The sequence below is a fragment of the Macrotis lagotis genome, chromosome 1, assembly GCF_037893015.1.
Source record: "Macrotis lagotis isolate mMagLag1 chromosome 1, bilby.v1.9.chrom.fasta, whole genome shotgun sequence".
In the NCBI taxonomy this organism is placed as follows: Eukaryota; Metazoa; Chordata; class Mammalia; order Peramelemorphia; family Peramelidae; genus Macrotis; species Macrotis lagotis.
The window spans coordinates 355,824,859-355,846,923 of NC_133658.1; the positions used below are offsets into that span (position 1 = coordinate 355,824,859).

At 40.9% G+C, this 22,065-nt stretch overlaps 1 protein-coding gene across 8 annotated transcripts in view; it reads right to left on the reverse strand.

The window, feature by feature from the left end:
* EPB41L1 (erythrocyte membrane protein band 4.1 like 1) overlaps positions 1 to 22,065 on the reverse strand; it is a 111,175-nt gene that overhangs the window by 52,222 nt on the left and 36,888 nt on the right. For 6 of the 8 annotated variants that reach the window (XM_074212041.1, XM_074212040.1, XM_074212037.1 and 3 more), the window contains exons 2-4: positions 6,963 to 7,171; positions 4,391 to 4,555; positions 3,506 to 3,610 (exon numbers count right to left, since the gene is read on the reverse strand). In XM_074212041.1, the coding sequence (XP_074068142.1) occupies positions 3,506 to 3,610; positions 4,391 to 4,555; positions 6,963 to 7,157 (465 nt within the window). In that variant the 5' untranslated portion in view covers positions 7,158 to 7,171. Of the gene's footprint in view, positions 1 to 3,505; positions 3,611 to 4,390; positions 4,556 to 6,962; positions 7,172 to 16,165; positions 16,454 to 22,065 lie in introns of those variants that run through there. The other 2 variants (XM_074212038.1, XM_074212042.1) reach the window with 2 other exon arrangements.

The window sequence follows — 22,065 nt, forward strand, 5'->3', positions numbered from 1 at the left end:
TTTATTTAAAAAAAAAATCAATAACTACCACCCCCTGGAGCTTATTCCTTTATCTTTCCTCCTTTTCACAGCCAAATTTCTAAAAAAAACAATTCCCCTATGCTTCCTTTTTAACCCATCTCAACCCCTTGAAATCTGACTCTGACTTCATAACTGAAACTGTTCTCTCTCTAAGGGTACCAATGATCTCTTAATTGCCCAATAGTGTCTTTGTAGTCTCTAATCCCTCTGGACTTCTCTCTGCTGCACTTGACACTGTTAACTACCATCTTTTCCTGTACACCATCTTCATTCTGATATTTATGACACTACTCCCTCTTGAAATTCTACCTCCCCTACCTAAATCTGGTGATCACTCCTTTTCAGTTTCCTTTACTGCAGCACTATTCATCTTATATCCTAATGGTGTATATACTCCAAGGCCCTGTCCTTGGCTCTCTTGTTCTCTTTCTATATTCACTCACATGGTGATCTCATCACTCCCATGGGTTCACTTATCATCACTATACATGACTTCCAAATCTACATAAGGGGACCCTTTATCTCTCCTAAACTTTGATCCTGCATCACCAACTGTATTTTGAACTATATTTCAAAACTTTATATACCATATAAAGGAGAACACACTAATATTCCTATCAAACCCCACTTTCAAATTTCCTTATTTCTGTATCACAGCACAGTGTCTGCCATGTAGTAGGTACTTAACAAATGTTTAGTGACTGGACCTTAGTGTAGGACTCTACCATCTTTTCAATTCTCAGTTTCTCAGTTTTGGTGTCATCTTTGACTCTGCTGTCTCTCCAACATATTCAATCAATAGTCAAGTCTTGATGTCCACATAACATCTCTCTCCTCTATCCCCTGCTCTCTACTCATAAAGGTACCACTCTTGTTTAGGCTCTTATGACTTTTCATCTGGATTGTAACAGCTTCCTAATTGGTCTCCAGGTTCTCAAGTCTCTCCTTTTTCCAACTCATCTTCCATCCAGCTGCCAGTGATTTTGTCTGGGCTAGGCTATGACCATGTCATTTTCCAATTCCAACTCCAGTGATGCCAGGATCAGATTTCACAACCTGGTCCTAACGTATCTTTTCAACATTATTTCACTGTGCTCCCCTTTATGTTCAATTTTCCATCTCCTTGTTTTTGGACTGGATGCATCCATACTCATAATGCACCCCTGCCTTGTCTCTGCCTCTTAAGATTCCTAGTTTGTTTTCTTAAAATCTCAAGTTTAATTACCACTTTCTATATAGGGGCAATGTCTGACTCCCAAGCCATATAAGATCCTCAAACTCATTTGGCTTGGTAGGACTCAAAATTCAATAATTCTAGGAGCTTTGTGAGTGTGAATTAAGGACCAAACATAGCAAGTAAATTTTTAAGTTGATAATTTTGTATGGTCTCTGAATGATGTTATAAATATACAAATGGCCCTTGGCAAAAAAAAAAACGGTTCCTCACCCCTGCTCTTCATGAAGCCTTTCCTGATCACTCTCTCAGTTGCTAGTATGCTTCTCTCTCTCCAAAATTATTTGTATTTACTTTGTGCTTAATTATATAAGCACATGTATAAAATATAAGCTTCTTTAGAAACTGTCTCATTTTCCCTTTTATTTCCAGCACTAAGCATATAGTAGTTATTTAAAAATGCTTGTTGATTGACTAGCATATGAGATATTTAAAAATTTTTTGATTGATTAAAAAAAGCGATTCATGGGTCACATATTCATTTCTAACAGCTTTGTCTGTAATTATGAGAAAAACAAACATGTCAAAAGTCTATATGTTCAATGACTGGGAAATGGTTAAACAAACTATGGTACATCAATGCATATGAAATGTTTGTGTCTAAAAAAAAAAAGAATATGGAAAGAAATCTGATGTAAATTGTGAGGAATATGGGGATGTTTGGGTTCCATAAGAAAGTGAAGGGAGAAATGTTAGTTTACATTACAAAGACTGGGGTCTGCCAGTATTATTGCCTATGGTGAGTTAAGACAAAAAATTTAGCCTCAACCTGATCAAAAACTCCAGATTAGATTAGGTCTGCCAGTTCTGAGTTAAGCTAGGGTCTGTGTCTTTCTTTGCTCATGCTCAAGGAGGTAGCTGTTCTTGTTCATTAGTATAATGATCAGGGCAGGGAAAACATGAGGATGAATGTTTCAATTAGATTTGTGACCCCAGCCAATGACTGGCCCGAAGGGGCAGGAACAAAGGCTTTCAAAGTGTATACGACACCTAACATTTCCAGGATTCAGTGCCCCACTCCTCTTAACAGAGGTGTGCCATTTATTAAGATGACTTAATAAAAAAACCATTTTAATCACTCTAAACTAAGTATTCACAAGCCATTTATTACATAAATTAAAGAACTAGAATATACGTAATGGCTATATTAAAAAAAATACCTCTCTGATCTTTGCTCCAGTTGTTTCCTATATACCCTTTTACTAGCTGAATTCTACCTACTCTTTAAAGCCCAATTCAAATGCCACCTTTCCAAGAATCAATCAATAAGCATTTATTAAATACTAAGTACTAGGCATTATGCCAAGTACAAAAATGAAAGGATCCTTGCCCCTCAGGAGTGTACATTTTATACTGCAGGACAAGATGAATCCAGAAGTTTATATAAGATATTTTTTTTAAATGAATACAATGGGGGAGGGTGGGGAGGGACCAGAAGCTGGGGAGGGACCAGAAGCTGGGGGAATTGAGAAAGACCTCCTTCCAGTGGGAGGTGGCACTTGGAGGAGAAAGTGAATTCCAGAGATTGGAGATGAAATGTGAAGTATGAGGAACAGCACAAAGTCCAGTTTGGCTAGAACAGAGAGTTTGTGAAAGACAATACTGGGTAGTAAACCTAGAAAAGTTTTCTTATTAACTGAGCTGGGCAGAAATCTGAAAGAAGAGAGGAAGGTCTGTGATCATTAGAAATGTTGGATGAGTCTATATGAAACATATCACCTTCCCTTCCTCCTCCTGTACCCCACCTACCCTTCAACACTGAACAACACTCTAACCCCCAGAAGGCATCTAGACCCTGATCCTCCCTACTATCAAATGACTACCCTCTTCTTTAGCTTTTTTGGAGTCTCCCCCCCACCCCAGCTGAAAGTGATCTCCCCTCCTTTTTTAGCTCCAGAGTTCCTTAGGCCTCCTTTATCATGCTTGATTGTGTATAATAGATCTCTTTGTCTGTCTTATCTCTCTCAAGTTGCCCTACCGCCCCCATCCCCAAAGCTCAGTGAGATCAGAGAACAGATCTGTGTCATCTATTCTCTCTTCCCATTTTCCAGCAAGAGCGAAAGACAGGGTTCTACATTTAGTGGGCACTCCAGAAATGTTTGTTGAGTGAGTGAATGAATGAATGAATGAATGAGGTATTTGAGGAATGGAAATGAAGGAGAAAGGGTGAGGGGCAACCAGAGGAGGGAGAGGATGGGGAGACCTCAAGGAATCAGGAAGTTCCCTAGGACTGGCCCTTAATTCCAGTACCTTCTGGCTGTCTGGATCACAGAAGGTCAAGCCAAAGTAGTCCTTCTCCAGAAGGTTGAGGTGTTCACAGACCAAGTCGAAAAGGACCTGCCCTCGGCCATGTTTCTGTGGATCAAGATGCAAATGGTGTCAGGGAGTCGACAAAGTAGGGCACCCAGGTGGTAGGTGGGGGCAGCTATTTTCAGAGTCCCCTGGGCATGGGCTGCTGCCAATGAGTTCAAACCTGAGCCACAGGGATGAGCAGTATGATGACACTGAATGTCCTGCTCATGTATAAGAGATAATAGTCACCCTCCCCCCACTTCAAACCCAAATCCTGAGTGGTCTTAAGGACAAACAATAGCACCAGAGGGGCCTCCTCCTCATGATCTTCACCCAGCCCAGGCTCCCAGGAATATTCCTAGTTCCCCAACAAAGTCCCTCTAGGGCTCATCCAGTTGGAAGCCTACATACTCTAGAAGGGCAAAACTCTACCTTCCTCCTTTGGAAATGATAGAAAAGAGGAAAATGGCCTCACTTTCCTCTAGGTGACACAAAGGATAAAGTACTCAGTCTGAAGTCAGGAAAACCTGAATTCAAATCCAGCCTGACACTAGCAATGAGACCCTGGTTAAGTTACTTCACCTCTATCTGCCTCAACTTCCTCAAACTATAAAATGGGAATTAAAAACACCTACTTCCCAAGGCTGTTGGGAGAATCAGTTGCCTAGCACAGAGAAGGGGTTAGTAAATGTTAAATCCTTTCCTTTCTCCCTCTCTGGGCCTCAGTCTCCTCATCTGTACAATGAGGAGGTTGGATGAGATGATCTCTAAAGATGCCTTCCAGCTCCAACTGATTTTCCCTCCCGTGGGTCCAAGGCCCAACCTAATATCTTCTGGTCCTACCTCCACCTCACACTCATATTCTGAGGCATCCAGCAGGGTCACACGGCAAATGGCACTCTTGAATTTCTTGGCAATCTTCTGGGGAGATTTCTGGGTCTTGCTGGGAGTTGTCCTGTCCGAGAGGCCATCGGTCTCAACATAATCCTTTTCCTCCATGTCGAGGCCCTGCAGATCAGCAGCAACACAAAGGGCTTGTTATCATAGCCTCTTAAGACCTTGGGGAAAAGAGTTTTATTGTCTCTCTGAGAGAAAGTAAGCTACTTGAGAGCAAAAAAGGTTACATTTTTGACTTTGTATGACCAGCACATTAGCACAGTTCAAGGGATGTGGTATATGCTTAATAAATGCCCCTTGATTAATTAATTGATGGGAAGATAAACCATGGGCTGGGAGTCAGAAACTCTAGGTTTTTTACCAACTCCTCAGATGATCTAAGATCCTAAGCAAATCTATTACCTTCCCAGACTTCTATTCCTATCTCTATAAAATGGTGATTAAAAATTCCAGTTCTAACTCCCTCCCAGGACTACTGAAATGAAAGCACTTGGCAAACAGAGCACTAGAGAAACAGGAGCCAGCCCTCTCATTAGGCTGTAAACTCTGGGAAGGCAAGAGTCTTTTGCTCATCTCTGGCTCCACTCAAACACAGAACACTGTAGTAACAAGACAACAGGATGAATTTAAGCAATTACATATCTGAAGGGAAAAGGCTAAAACTTTCACAGAATCAGAGACTCACAGGATCTTTGAGTAGAAAGAGGACCTTTGGGATGGTCCTGAGCGATACCCAGAGCAATTCTTCCATAGCTTTCCTTCACCAGTGATCTTTAGTCACCTTTTGAAGCTCAGGCTCCCAAACACCTCATGGGGCAGTCTGCCTCATTGCTCTGAGTTTGAGCCCCCTTGTATGGGGCTAAAAATCTGGGCCTGGAACTTTCCCACTTTGCCCTCTAGAGCCAAACTGAACACACCTGATTCATCTTCTACACTCCTAGTTGTTTATGGTAGAAGACAGCCAGCATGTCCCCATTAAATCTCTTCTCTAGACTAGTCCTGCTTAGTTTCAGAGGGCAGACTTAACATATTAGGGGAGAAAAGGAGCAGTTTCAAAGGACCTGGGTTTCAGTTCAGCTATATGGAAGAATGTTCCAAACCTTAGCTGTCTAATGATAGGGTTTAGGTGTTCTCAGGAGATAGTGAATTTCCTATCACAGAACATCTCCAAGCCCAAACTATCACACAGAAATGCTGCAAAAGGGATCGCTGCTCTTAGGGATCCTTTTCCCCACTCAAGATTTCAGTCCAAACTTTAAGGATTCTTCTATGAATTATAGTTTTTAGAAAGGAAAACACAGAGAATTAAAAACATGTGCTAATACTACCTGGGTAGCATACCTGGGGTGGAAAGCCCTTACTTTGGGATCTTTTGGTTAAAGTCTAATACCTGGGGGAGATCCATAGAGTTTGAGCTAAGGCTTCAACTGGCTTCTAATGTGGCTTCTAATAACAGTTTTATCTTCTTAGTCTAGGGATTCTCAACTTCCTTTGCTATCATGGATCCTTTGATATTCCAGGGAAGACTATGGACTCTGTCCATATGTTTATATGAACATATAAAATATAACACTTAGAATTACAAAGGAAACCAATTATACTGAGACACAGTTATCAAACTATATTTCTAAGACCTTTTGGTTCCCAGGTTCAGAATCTCTTCCCTTAAGTAAATATCAGCACCTGAAGGATGGCGATCCATGCATTTTCCTGACTCTTGGTAAAATTAGGTTGGATAATACATGGACCTGAAGAACTAAATTGGTAGAATTTCTTCTGAGTGTGCAACAAGAGAAAAATGGCCTTGGAGACAGGAAACCCAGATTCTGTCTTCATGACCTTTCCTCCTATGAACCTCAGTTTCTTTTTCTGTAAAAGGAGGGAGTTGCACTTAATCCCAATTAGAACTCTAAGGCTCCTTCAGGCTCTGACATTTGATTCTTTTAAAGATTTCTGAACCAGAATACAGTTCACCTGATTGTCCTTGGACACTAGTTGTGTAACTATAGACAAGTCATTTAATCTCTCTGAGTTTCAGTTTATTCAATCATAAACAGGGAGAACAATGTTTATGGGACTGACCTCACAAGGTTGTGGTGAGGTAAAAATGACAATGTATGTAAAGTGCTATAGAAAACTTTAAACTTTTATAGAAATCAGATATTATTATTAGTCCCAGTCTTATCAATGAACTCTTTTATATGACCTCAGATCAAATCCCTTCCATTTTTCTGCATCTCAATTTCTGTATTTGGAAAAATAATGATCTCCAAGGTTCCTCCCAGCTCTGATCTTCTAGGAATTTAGTTTATTTTCATTGAATTAGACTGATTTGAACTGTTTCCAGGGAATAGTTCATTAAGCCAGAGGAGGCAGGCTTGAAGAGAACTGGTATCCCATTGGTACATAGAACAGGAAAATTGTATTCTCAGCATCCCTGCTGGCCATGGGGTTTGGAAGGACCTGTGGCCAGCTCCAGGCCTACAGTGAGGCCCCTTTGGCAACTCAGGACACTCACCTGCTCTGCCTGCCTGAGATCAGGTTGGGTGCCCTGCTTCTCGTTGGAGTTGGCCTCAGGATGGCCAGCAGGGCCTGTGGGGGCTGCGGTGCCAGGGATCTGAGAGGCAGAGGCTTCAAGCTGCTGTGGGGGTTGGGGTGGAGGGTCTTCCTGTGATTTCTTCACCTCAGCATCAGGGCCTGTCTCCATTGTCATGGTGACCAGTGAGCCTGGGCAGGCATAAGTGAGGGCACAAGATGGGAACAAGAAGGCATAGGAATGATGGTGATAGACGGGTGGGGGGGAGGGCAGGAGTCACAGATGGAGGGAGGGAAAGAGACAGATGGAGGCAGATGGAGAGTCACAGGGAGGGACAAAAAAGACCAAGGGAAGAGAAAGACACAGAAACAGGTTAGCAGAGGACAGACCCTTGGCCCTACAGGCAGGACTCCTAATCTAAGGCCTCTGAGACAGGATGCTTTTCTGGTTTGTTGGTGACAAAGCTCTCCCATAGGGGACAGCCCCTTTTTGGTGAAGAATAAAGATCTCCATAGCTCCAGAGGACCTGGATTCTATCATTCCCAGCTATGTCACTGACATACTGAGTGACCTTGGGCAAGTCATTTTTTTCCTCCTCTGGGCCTCAAAATTCTCTTGCTAATTGGCGAGTAAAAATTTCCTGATGAAGTCATTGTGTAAAAGGTCAGCAATTCTTATTCCTTGGTCCCGGGGAACCAAAATTTAGAGGATTTGTCAGCAAAGGTATCCCTTCAGTCAGTCAACAAACATTTATTGAGACTTATAACTCAGCCAAGCACTGAGGATACAATGAAAGGTAAAAATGCTGCCCTCATGGAACTTACATTCTAAGGAATAACACATAAATAACTCAGCACAAACCAGATATGCAGAGACTTAAAGTACTCCAAGAGGAAGGTACTACCACCAGGGACTAGCAAAGATCTCTTGCAAAAGATAGGATTTGGGGCAGCTAGGTGGTGCAGCAGAGAGAGTACAGGCCCTGGAGTCAGGAGGACCCAAGTTCAAATCTAGTCTCAGACACTTAATAATTACCTAGCTGTATGACCTTGGACAAGTCACTTAACCCCATTGCCTTGCCAAAAAAAAAAAAAGGTAGGATTTGGACTGCATCTTGTTACCAACAATCTATGGGTCCCAAGGAGAGTGGCCAACCCTGTATCTCAGAATCCTCTATGGGCCCCACATTAGGGCCCCAATATTCACAGCATAACCATCCCCCTTCTTCACATGGCCCTGGTCATCATACCAGAGCCATAGCACCCCTCCTCCAGGGCCCAAGGTTCACCTTTCTCCCTTTTCATACTCTCTTCCTTTTCCAGCTATGCAACAGGGACACAGGTTTAACTTTCTGGGAAACAGATGGGCCATCCTTCCCTGAATGTGACTGTACCCCATAAGTACAAGAAGTGGTCTCGTCACTGCTGTCCTTAAAATATAGACCAATCCTTAGTCTTCCCAAGGTCTCCCCACCTGGCCCTCCAATCAACTGAATTTGACACAGTTACTAGTTACAGTTCTGTACTGGAAGCGGAGCAGATAGATAACAGGGAGAGGGGGTTAGAGAGGGGAGGTGGTGATACTAGAAAAGGACAGTAATATTAGGTAAAGAGATAGATTAACTCAACAGTGCTATTTGGTTATATCTGCTGACTCTCACAGATCCTAAGTGGCATGGCAGGAAAGGGCATACAGTAACTCTATACTACTAGATTTGACCCCTATGTTCATCTCTGGACTCCCCAAGTTCTAAACTTGCACCCACCAGCCCAAATAAAATCTCTTTCCCTCAGGCTCATCCTAGAATAGCCTTCACTCTAAGGTCTGCTTTCAGGTTCATTCTCATTCTGAGTTGCTTATTTTTCACAGGGACAAAAGTGACTCCCCACTTTTTGCTGACCCTCAATTCTCTAAGGGACTGGGGGTGAGACACACATACTGATCCAACAACATTTTACACTATCCTGTTATGGGATACCCTCACATTCAGTGAAAGAAGGACATGTTCTCTGATATGACCACCCTTCCCTTCCCCATGCACACAAATATTCCTTAAATGGCAAGTGAATTATAACAGAACACCCTTTAGATGGGCATATAAGTAATTAAGAATTGTTAGTTCAACTGGATAAAAGACAAACTTTTTATTCATTATCTAATGACCTGAAGTCTCCATTTAAGCATAACCTCATAATATGGAACTCTTGGTCAGCAACAACCCTCTGACCTAGAATCTTCAACATAAGACAAGTTGGAGACCTAGAACCCCTAGCTAACCTGTGACTACTTTTTTGTATTTCACTGTAAGCAAAAAAAAAAACAACAAAAAAAAACTAGATTAGCAGGGGGCTGAAAAAAAACCCCTCAAATATCTCTGGTAAAAGTTTAGAATTATATAAATTATGGGATAAATCTCAGATTCAGACTACCCAATTAATGAAAAAAATGCAAAGGAAAGTGACCTAGTTGAACCAGACCTAAAACTATATTATAAAGTGACAGTCATCAAATCTGTCTGGACCTGGATAAGAAATGGAGAAGGAGATCGGTGGAACAGATAGATTAGGTACAGTAGGGGCAGAAAAGTGCTGCAATGGATAGAGCATCAGTCCTAGAGCACTCTTATCAATCTGACTTCAGACACATTTAATACCCATTGCCTTGCAAAAAAAATAAAAACAAACAACAAAAAAATAGTACTAAATGACTATGTAATCTACTATTTGATAAACTCAAAGACTAGCTTCTGGGATAAGGAACACACTATTTGACCAAAACTTCTGGGAAATTGGAAAATAATATGGCAGAAACTAGGCAGGCATAGAGCAATATCTCATGCCCCATACCAAGATAAGATTGAAACAGGTACAGGATTTATACATTAAGGATGATATTGTAAGACAATTAGGTGAACAAGGAGTACTTTATCTGTCATATCTATGGAATGGGAAGAAGTTTATGACTAAAGAAGAGATAGAGAACATAATGAATGCAAAATGGATAATTTCAACTACATTTGTGTTTTTGCACAAATGAAAACAAAGCAACCAAGATGAGAAGAAAGGCAGAAAGATGGAAAAGATTTGCACAGCAACTAGTATTTCTGATAAAGGACTCATTTCTAAAATATATAGAGAACTGAGTCAAATTTATAAGAATACAAGTCATTCTCCAATTGATAAATGGTATAAGGATATGAACAGGCAGTTTTCAAATGAAAAAATTAAAACTATAGTCATATGAAAAAAATTCTCCAAATCATTATTGATCAGAGAAATGCAAATTCAAACAACTCTGAGGTACCTTCTGACTCCTATCAGATTGATTAAAATGACAAAAAAAAAGGAAAAAGATCAATGTTGGAGGGATGTGGGAAAACTGGGGACAATAATGTGCTGTTGGTGGAGTTGTGAACCAATCCAACCATTCTGGAGAGCAATTTGGAACTATGCCCAAAGGGCAATAGAACTGTACATATTCTCTGATTCAGGAATACTACTACTACTAGGTCTGTATCACAAAGAGATCACAAAAAAGAGGAAAAGATCCATATCTACAAAAATATTTATAGTTGCTCTTTTTGTAGTGGTAAAGAATTGAAATTGAGGGAATGTCCATCAATTGGGGAATGGCTGAACAAGCTATAATATATGAATATCAATGATTTCTATTGTACTGTAAGAAATGAGTGGGGCAGCTAGGTGGTGCAGTGGATAGAGCACTGGCCCTGGAGTCAGGAGGACATGGGTTCAAATCCAGCCTCAGACACTTATGAATTACCTAGCTGTGTGGCCTTGGGTAAGCCACTTAACCCCATTTGCCTTACAAAAACCAAAAAAGAAAGAAAGAAAGCATGAGTGGCCTGACTTCAGAAAAGCATAGAAAGACTTGCATGAACTGATGCTGAGTGAAGAGCAGAATCTGGCGAACTTTGTTCACAGTAACAGCAACATTATGAGATGATCAGTGATGATGGATGCAGCTCCTCTTAGCAGTTCAGTGATCAAAGACAAATCCCTGAGAGACCTGTAAAGGAAAATGCCATCCACATCCAAAGAAAAAACTATGTATTCTGAATGCAGAGCAAAGCATATTATATTCACTTTTTACAACTTCTTTTATGGTTTTTCTTTCATTCTCATATTTCCTCTTCCCTTAGTTCTGATTCTTCTTTCACGACATGTCTAATATGGAAGACATGTTAAACAAGAATGTACATGTACAATTTATATCAGATTGTTTGCTGTCATGGGAGGAGAGCTGAAATGAAGGATGGTAGAAAAATGTGAAACTCAAAAACTTGCAAAAGGATGAATGTTGACAACTATCTTTGCATGTAATTGGGAAAAAAATGTTTGAAGTCACTCAAAAAAATTTTTAGTAATATTTAAATAATTCCTAGCATCCAAGCTACCCAATCTCCCATATCTTGTCTAATTCCAGCTCTTGGCAGCATGGAAAAAATTCATATACATTAATTCAATAAGCATCTATTGAGCTATATATTCTAGGCACCAAAAATATCAATCCTTGCCCTCAAACTGCTTGCAATCTCCTGTTCACAAAAATGGCCTCAATAACCTAAATAAGCCATAGTCTCTCCACTCCACAGCAAAAAAGTGACTTCAATCATTAATGAAATATTTTTCAGACTTTGAACTCCCTGAATATAGGATCAACTGTTCTTCATCTTTGCCTCTTCCAATTAAACCCAGCACTAACCCCTGAAAAGAATTGTTGTTGCTTAACATTTTTCATTCACAACTGATGCTTTGTGACCCTATTTGGGATTTTTCTTAGCAAAGCTTCTTCAGCTCATTGTACAGATGAGGAATCTGAAGCAGACATGGTTAAGTGACTTGACTAGGGTCACATAGCTGGTATGTGTTTGAGCCTAGATTTGAACTCAGAAGCATCTTCCTGACTCCAGGATCAACATTCTATCCACTGCTTCACTTAGCTACCCCTGCAAAGCTTGTATGATCAGTACAAATGATAATAGTCCACATTCCAAATAAAAATAAGTCTGAAGTTTCCTCTGAAACCCAGAAAATTGGCCAAGATGGAAAAAAGAGAAGAGTAGTCAGAGTTGGAGGGGACATGGAAAATCTGCTATTATACACTTGGTAGAACTATGAATTGGTTCAACCATTCAGGAAAGCAATTTGAAAATATTCTCAGAAAATGATTAAAATGTCCATATCTTTTAACCCAGATATTCCATTCATTGCTGGACATATGCCTCAAGGAGGTAAAAGATAAAAAAGAAAGATCCCATATTCACCAAAATACTTATAATAGAATATTTCAAAGTAGCAAAGAACTAAGGGGGAGAGGGGAGCCGGGGAGGGGGTGGGGAAGTAGACATCCTAGGACTAAAGACAAGGTAAACCATTGTTGTGCATGAATGTAATAGAATATTACTTTACTATGAGAAATGCTATCTATAAAAGAACACAGGAAGACTTATAAGAACTGATGCAGGGTGAAGTAAGCAGCCAGGACAATAACGTACACAATGACTACAAGATAAATGGAAAGGACAACAAAATCACAACTGAAACTAAATGCTGAAAAATAATAATGATCAAGCTTAGCTCCAAAGAGCCTCCCTGGTAGGAGGATGGGACAGCAGAGGGGAACTATGACGTGGAACACTACAGTCAGTAATAGCAGTCTTTTTCAATGTTTTGGGTAAATGTGTTGAACTCTACTTGTTTTTTTTTTCTTATTTATATTCTTTGTTTTGAGGGATAGCTGTCTAGGAGAGAGTGGTGGTATGTATTGGAAAATATGGGTGTTATTTAAAAAAATGAAGAGATACCAAAAATGTTTATTTAAAAATAATAGTTCCCTTTGTGTTTTATATATGTAATCCTCTTTGCTCTTCTTGACAGTTCTCTAATATTAGATGGTGCAATCATTATTCCTTTTTTAAAATGAGTAAACTGCAGCCCAGTTAGAAAAAAGATTTGCTCAGAGTAGAACATTTAGTGAATAGCTAAACTGAGAAAGAAACCCTAATTCAAGGTCACTGCTTTCATGACAAGATGCTGCATTGGCCATGTGGTATGGCATAGGGCAACAGCAGAGGCTGATGGAGAAAGCTCTGAACTTAAAAGACGTTTAATAGATGTCCCAACACAGTATACCAGAGTTCAATCGTGCCTCCTCTAAGAACTCACTGGGTGACTTTGGATAAGTCATTTCTCACTCTTACTCTATATTCAGTGCTCTTTTGTCTAGATCCATAATCAGGAGAAGATACTGGAATATCTCACTTAGATTGTTACAATGGCCTTCCTTTCTGTTCCAAACCAACCCACGCAGTTGACAGAATGAAGTATATGTCAGACCATGTCAGTCCTCTACTCAATAAATTGCTCTGGTTCCCTATTGTCTCCAGGATAAAATAAAGCTTCTCTGTTTGTCTTTTTAAGTCTTTTATAATCTGCCTCCAACCAAAGAAAGTCAAATAAACTTTCCTTCTCTTCCTTATCCACATCACCATATTTTCCACTTCCATGTCTTTGCACTATCCCATTCTCCATTTCTAAAATGTAGTTCCTTCACTTTTATGTCACAGAATCCCCCCACCCCTCTTGTTTCTTCCTTCAGGACCCAGAGCTCAAGCTTCATCTTCTATAGGAAGGTTTCCCTGATCCCCCTCTCCCTTTCTATTTTATTTTTTAAATTAAGTTAAATTTTTATATGTATTTATTGAATAAATGCTTGTATATACATGAGGACATGTTGTCATACCTGATAGGAAGTGTCAGAACAGGGATGATTTCATTTTTGTCTTTGTAGCCTGAAATGTGAGCTAATTATAGCTAGCATTTACATAGATAGAACTGAAAGTTTGTAAAGAGCTTTCTACATGAGTGTATAGATGGATTTATAATCTTCTAACTTCTCAGAGAACATTTATAAATGCTTGTTGACTGAAGAGAGATGCTTTCTCCCTACTCCCCTGCAAATGTTCCCCATTATTGTCTAGGAGGGGACCTTATGCCATTCATCATTTTAAGGCTTGCAGTAATGTTACCCCCACATGCTAGCCCTTCTGGTCAGTACAGAGAAGCAACACAGACATATAGTAGGCCACTGTTGTATATAAGGGTATGGTTGAGCAAAAAGTCTCATATATGGGTCTGGAGACCATGTAGCTAAGGACCTTAGAAATATCAGCTACCTCTCTCATTCCATAAATTTCCTAGACCCAGAGAAAAGTAAGAAAGACACTCAGGGAGTAAAAAGCAGCAGAGCTGAGAGTCAAATACATTATCTGTTGCCCTAATATCTCATATATATCACAATAGTGACCATCATAAGTATTGTATATAATACAATAATATAATAGTTACATAGCCAACCTCCCACCTTTATATCTCTATCAATAATAATAAGCTACATATATAAAAGGTTTATAAATTGCATATTTTATTTGAGCCTCACAATAATTCTGTGATATAGGAGCTATTATTATTATTATCCTCATTTTACAAATGAAGAAACTAAGGTTCAGAAGTTAGGTGACTTGCTCAGGGTCACACAAATAGAGGTAGAATTCAAACTCAGGTCTTCTTCCAAATCCAGCTCTTTCTACACAACACTTAGATGTCCCAATACAAATCACATAACTCTCAGAATCTCTGTTTCTTCATCTGATAGAAAAGAGCTCTGTAAACAGAATTCTACAGAAATGTGGCTTAATATTATTATTTAAGTCTTGATATTTTGAAAGAAATTTAGACTGGGGGGGTCGTCTCAATTTCTTCTTTTGTAAAATGGGGACAATCCTTCTTACACTGCCAGTCTCATAAGGGTGTCTGAAGACACTGAATGGGAATCTTGAAAAAAATTTAACGAGTTCTATGAATACCAGGGATGATACTTCAGCATCTGGTAGACTTAAGTCTGCCAGGCAAAAAGGCTCAGGGTTGGATTTGGGCACCATGCAGCACCCATCTATTCCCAGGGCCCATAGTGTCCATGGGGAGGAGGTTGGCACACACTGGCTCTAGTGCAGGCTCCATCTGGCCATGGGCACACAGCCTCCTCTGTTATCTCTGCCTCAGGGCTAAGGACACTGAGCTCTTCCACTGGCCTCCTCTGGGGGAACTACCCTTGACCTCTTTAGGCCCCACCACCAAACTCTTTTGTGGGGGGGACATTTCTGGGTGGGGAAAGCTGACTCAACACAACATGAAATCCAGGAGGCTATGGGAGAATTTGTCTATCCCAGAAGCCCTCGTCTTTTCCCCAAAGAGAGAACAAGAACTGGATCAAGCAAACCTGAGACTGAACCCAAAGATGCCATATGGTGAGGAAGTGCTAAGGGCAGAGTCTGAGGTCCTTGCAAGGAAAACAGACTGGTTAAGAAAAACCTGACTGGGAAAGCCTGAATGGCAAAATTACTGCATGCCAGAACTTAATGATTATTTCATCCAGCCTCATCAGAACAAGAATTGAAATCCTAGACTACCAATTCCAACTCCAGTATTCTTTCCACATGGTTTCTACCACTTTAGGAACTACATCAATCCTCTTTATTTTGCCCCCTGACATCCCATGCGGGGTCCCTAACCATACCACTTCCCCCACCAAGCACTAGGACCAATGCCAACCAGAGAGGAACCAAGACAAGACCCAGGATGGTTAGAACAGAAAGTCATAGTCTAGAAACTGAAGTCGAAAGGAAGGAAGGAGGAAACTAAAAAAGGAGATAGACCCAAAGAAAGAAGGGGAAGGGATCCTGGAAAGGCTTAGGCCTGCAGATCTATTGGGTTCAACACAAATAAAACTCTTAGGACTTAGAAGTCAAATTACTCTTGAGTTTCTGAACATTTTGTAAGAAGGAAAGGTCCAGAGGGACACGTACCAGGGAACACAGCACCCAGCCAGGTTTCATTCTAGGCCCCAGGTTCCATCAGAAGAGTAAGGACTTTGTCCAATCCTCCCCACCTTCAGCAATTCCAACCCGAGAGATAGCCAAGAGTGAATGGGTGACAGAAAGCGATAGCAAAGGACAGAAAAAAATAAAGGCAAAATTCTTTCCCCTTCCCCCACAGTCAAAAACTCCAACCTCCCATCATGCTCCCTTCAGAGGTCTGCAGGCCCACAGGGGATCCCATTTGCTTACTCACAGCAAGTTACCTCCCAAGCTGGGCCATCATTCCTACCTGGGGCTGGGTCATCCCCATCCTGCGAAGGGAGGGGAAATACATCTTGGCTCAGTTCTCCTCCAGGGCTGGGGGCTGCCCCACTCAAGGGTGGAGAGGGGGAGCTCCCTCTGCAAGCAGGCTTAGCTCTCAGACACCCCCGCTTGCTCCCCGTTCACTCGTTCTCCCACTGGCGGGGAGGGTGATTGATGCTGACTGCAGTCGCAGCAGCTCAGCCTGTTCAGGGAGCTGGGCGATGTGCCCGCAGCCCACAGCCCTGGGGGCCTGGTGCTGGACACGCTGCCAACCTTCTCCCCTCCCTCCTACCCATCCCAGCTCCTCACGCACTTGATGGCCCAACCCAGCCCAGCCCAAAGGGAAGCTAGCCACGTGCAGGCTGCATCAGCTCCGAGTTGACTTTCCACCCTCCTTCAGTCCTCTGTCTCTATCTCCTCCTCTACAGCACTTCTTTATCTTATCCTGCCTCTCCCCATCTCTGAATCTCTAGATCTCTCCAAATCAGTTGGAAAGGACTTTAGTAGCATGCAAGCCAGTTCAGTTGCTCCTTCTCTCTCTCTCTCTCTCTCTCTCTCTCTCTCTCTCTCTCTCTCTCAAGGTTTTTGTACCAGTGTCTCTGGTTTCTATCTCTTTCATCTCTCTGCCCCCCATCCTAGAAAATCCTATAATCTTGGAGTAAGAAGTCACTTTAAAAGTCACCTAGTCCAGACTGTACTTCCTTTTTCTGCTGTTGTCTCTTTTTTCTCTCCTTCATTTCTGAAGTTCTGACCCACTGAGTTCTGCAATAGCTCTGCAGGAATGGGTGGGAGAAGTCTTGACTCATTCTTTATGACTCACCCTCATTTCTACTACAATCCCACCTGGGCCGTGAGGCCGTGGGTGCCCCTCACACCCATCTCATTCCTTCCAACTCTTTACCATCTAAGCAATCCAAATTTACAGCCTTCAAATACCACCTGACACCTGGGGAGGGGGACACACACCAGCTGTAGTCAGGTTGGGCCCTGGGTCCTATAAGCCAGGCTCAATCTTGCCTTCAAGGTCTTGTTCAAATTCACCATGCCCCTGTACCAACAAAGTGCTACTGAACATGGTGGCATTTTGATTTCTCAATGTTGTAAGGCTGACTGGGCAGACATCATTCTTTCTATTTTACAGAGGTGGAAACTGGGACCCCAAAAGAAGAAGGTCATACAGCAAGGTAGTGGTAATGGTCTCTTGACTCCCAATCCATTATACTAGATTGAGAATAATAATAAGGGTGGTGCTCAGACAGAATTAGAAGAGATCTTTTTATCATCACTACCCTCCTCACCTCCAACAATGTCTTGGGGTCCATTATGTAGGTTCAACAATTGTCAGCTGGGCAAACCCAATAGAAGGCATTGCACAAGGGGAGGGGAGGATGAGGATGTGTTGTATACAAGCCAGGTGTGTGTACAAGGTGTGTTTACAATGAAGACAGAAGTGTTTTCATGATTAAACAGAGAAACAAGGCTGGGCTGAGTCTCTCCCCACCCTCTCCCAATATGCTTTCAAGCTTTTGCTCGTGCTACTCTCTTACTTTCATCTTCTCTCACTCTCCAGGTCCTTTCTGTGAACCTCTGAGTCCACTTCCTTCTCCTTTTCTTATTCTACTCTTTCTTCTATTCCAAGAAGTCTTCCCTTACCACCACCTCTTTCAAGTCTACCTTTCTCAGAATCACGATTGAACATTCAATTGACCTTTGTTGTTTCTTGAAGGGAAATAAATCACAGAAGGTTACCTAAGGTCATCTACCCATATGATCATCCCTGGTGATCCAAGTTCACACCCTCAGAGTCATCCTTAACTCCTCACTCTGCCATACTCAATCAGTTTATTTCCATCCTTGTTCAGGCTCTCATCAATTGGACTTCTATCATAGCCTCCTAGCCTCCAGTCTCTCCCCTCTCCAATCTTTTGGGGTTTTTTTGCAAGGCAATGGGGTTAAGTGACTTGCCCAGGATCACACAGTTAAATAAGTATTAAGTGACTGAGACTGGATTTGAACTCAGGTCCTCCTGATTCCAGGGCTGGTGCTCTAGTCACCTAGCTGCCCTTCCCTTCTCCATTCTTTCACAGAGATGAGAGAATTGCAGATTTAGAGAGTAAGGAACCTTGGAGATTGTCTAGTCCAAACCCTTACTTTTTAACCAACAAAGAGACTGAAGCTCAAAGGAATCAAAGTACCTCCTATAATACAGATGCTAAATGTCAGAGGTGGGAGCTGACATGCTCATGTGAATTGCACAAATCTATCTAGGTTCCTCCTTCTCTAAACAAGCCTTCAGAAGCTTCCCATTTCTCACAGGATAAAATAGAAACTCATTGGCCTAGAGATTAAGTCCCTTTACAGTATGGCTCTCATTCATCTTTCATAGACTCATATTCAAATTCCACCCCAATCTGTCACCTCTGTGCTCTGGAAGAAACCTAGAACACATGCCCACTTCTACAGAATTTTTCAGAATCAGTAAAGGTCTCAATAGTCATCTAGTCCAACATACATTCAAGAGAATTATCCATTTTTGTTTTTCAGTTGCATCTGACTCCTTGAGATTTTCTTGGCCAAGAAAACACTAGAGTGCATTGCCTTTTCCTTCTCCAATTCAGGGAACTGAGGCAGACATATTTAAGTGACAGATTTGAACTCAGGAAAATGAGTCTTCCTGACCCCAAGTTCAGAGTTCTGTGTACTACAGCCCTTACCTAAATGCTCCCACCACTACACATCTATCAAATGGTCATGATTCAGATTCTACTTGAAGACCTCCAAAGATGAGATACTCATTACTCCCTAAAGCAGTCCATTCTGTCCTTGACAATTCTAATCTTTAGCTAACTTGGACTTTTTTTTCCCCTTTGTCTTTAACATCAAAACTTAATTGCTCTCAAAATCTTTATCTTTCTGCAAGATTCAACTCAAGAGCCCCTTCCTCTCTGAAGTATTCATTCCCTGCCCCTGCCCTTCTTTACCCTCAGTTTTCCTATTATTTGTGTGCTTGTAAGGCAACTAGTTGATATAGCAGTTAGAGTGCTAAATCAGGGGTCAGGAAGCTTCATCTTTCTGACTCAAATCTGTTCTAGCTATGTGACTTTGGACAAGTCATATAATCCTGTTTGCCTCATCTGTAAAATGAGTTGCAGAAGCAAATGGCAAACCACTTTAGTACTTTTGTCAAGAAAACTCTAAATGGAGTGTGACAAAGAGTCAGATAACTGAAATGACTGACCAACAACAACAAAAAGATTGTTTTGTGGACATGTCATAATGACACAGTATAATGGAAACTCCTGGTGAAAAGGAGTTGTTTTAGACCTTGAATCTGCAATGTCTAGTGTGCAGGGGAAGAGGAAGAGGGAATGGACCTGTCAGTTTCCCTTTTGAGGAAATCTCCTCTACTAATAAAAATTTGTCCCTTCTCTGCACTTTATAGTGGTCTAGAGCCAGAGAAGGTAAATGACTAGCCAAAAAGTCAACTCTAAAAAGACACTTGTCAATTGACTGCCAGTATGTGGCAGAGATGGCACCTATACCAATCTTCCATTCCATGCTACTTCTCCATTTAGAATGGAGGAACACTGAAGAAAATGTTTATAGAATTGTGCTGCTGAAGAAGTTGTCTTAGGTAAGTCCCTTTCCCCCACCCCAGTCTCTGTAAAATAAAAGATTTAATCTAGATGAATGATAAAATACCTTTATAGATTTATGAGTAGGAAGAATCCTCAAACATTCATTTAATCTATTCCCTAAACGATGAACTACAAAAAATAGTCATCTAACCTTTGCTTGAAGATTCCCTAATATGGAGGAATTTGTTATGGTTGTTCAGTTGTTCTTCATGACCCCATTTGGGTTTTTCTTGGCAAAGATAGTGGAGTGGTTTGCCATTTTACAGATGAGGAAACTAAGGTAAACAGTGACTTGCCCAGAGTCACACAGTTCTTAAGTGTCTGAAGCCAGATTTGAACTCAGGAAGATGAGTTTTTCTAATTTCAGATCTAGTATTCTAGACCCTGTGTGGCCTAGCTCCCTGAGATGGGAATTTACTATCTTCCAAATTAAACCATTCCAATTTCAGATAGGTTTTTTTTTGTTTTTTTGCAAGGCAATGGGGTTAAGTGGCTTGCCCAAGGCCACACAGCTAGGTAATTATTAAGTACTCCTAACTCCAGGGCTAGTGCTCTATCCACTGTACCACCTAGCTGCCCCAATTTCAGATAGTTTTAATTAGCAGGACAGTTTTTGCTTCTTTGCTTTTTCCTGACATTAAACTTACATTTGCCCTCTTTGCAATTTCCACTACTCGCTCTATTCTCTGAGATTATAGATAGCAAGGTGAATCCCTCTGCCACATGGCAGTCCTTCAAATACGTGAGGATAACTATTATGTCCCCCTGAATCTTTTCTTCTCCAGGATGAGTATCCCTAGTTCTTGCAAATGATCCTCACATAATAAGAATTCAAGGCCCTTTTACATTCAGGTTGCTACTCAGCTTATCAGGGTCCTTCTGAAACTGTGGCAGACCTGAAAACAATATCCCAGATGGTTAAAAGAAGAGTAAAGAAAGACTATCACCTCCTGATAGCTGGAAGCTATGTCTTTCTCAACCCAATTCAAGAATGCACTGACTTTTTTGACTGCCATATTACACTGCTGAGTCATTGAGATTGCAGTCCATTAAGTTTCCCAGATCTCTCTCAGATAAACCACAAAGTGCTGTCTAACCAATCCTCTCTTGCTTTGGACTTCTGAAATTGAGTTTTTTAACTCAAATGCAAACACTACATTTATCCATATTGAATTTCATCTTATTCAATTCAATCTAATACTCTAGTCTCTCAAGATCTTTTTGGATCTCTGTTATCTTGTATGTGAGTTAACCCTCCAAGTAAATTGAGTATGGCACCCAATGCTTTGGAGAATTACCTAATGTTTACTTTGTAAATGTTTTGCATGTGATTATAAGTATTTACATTTGATTGCCATTGTTTCCAACTCAATAGACATAACTACTTGATGAAAGGGAACAGTTTTGACTTTGTCTTTGCATACCTTGAACCTAAGAACTTAAAAAATGCTTGTTGAATGAATAAATGAGGATGACAATTTTTTAACAGATGTCACCATATTGAATACTCAAATCCCCAAATTTGGCGGAATGAATAGATTTCAAAATAAAGAGATCTAGTGGTAGACACAAAGCCATTTGGGAAGAAGATAAAGTACATATCATCTCCATCATCCCATCTGCTACTGAAGTTCTCCCTCCCGACATGTTCTGAGCCTAGAAAAAAAGGAGTTTACATCACATTCAATTACAAAAAGTAGTTATTTTATTCACCCGCTCAACAGTCCACAGAACATTAGATATAAAAAAAAAAGTAATAGGATATCAACTTGTCCCCTGACTGTTTCTTTCTAAATGTCATCAAATAAGATAAAAATGAGATGATAATAATAACACATGATGGATTGTGATTTCCCTGAGGAAAGCACTCCATCTACCCAGGAAGATCACTTTTCCCACACACCATAGCTTAGCCCAGTGACTGGCATGTTATAAGCAATAAGTTTTTATTTATTGATTGATTGACTTCAGCAAAACACTTTTAGGAATGTTCTGGTAGAAAAATTTGTGACCTAGTGGGAAAGTTAAGTGGCACAATAGATAAAGAGGCCTGGAGTTAGACAACACTCTTCTTCTGGAGTTCAAATCTGGTCTCAGATACTTAGCTTTATGACCCTGGGCAAGTCATTTAACACTGTTTCCCTTAATTTCCTCATCTATAAAATGAGCTGGAGAAGGAAATGGCAAACTAGTAGGTTTACCAAGAAAACCCCAAATGAGGTTACAAAGTATTGGACACAACTGAAAA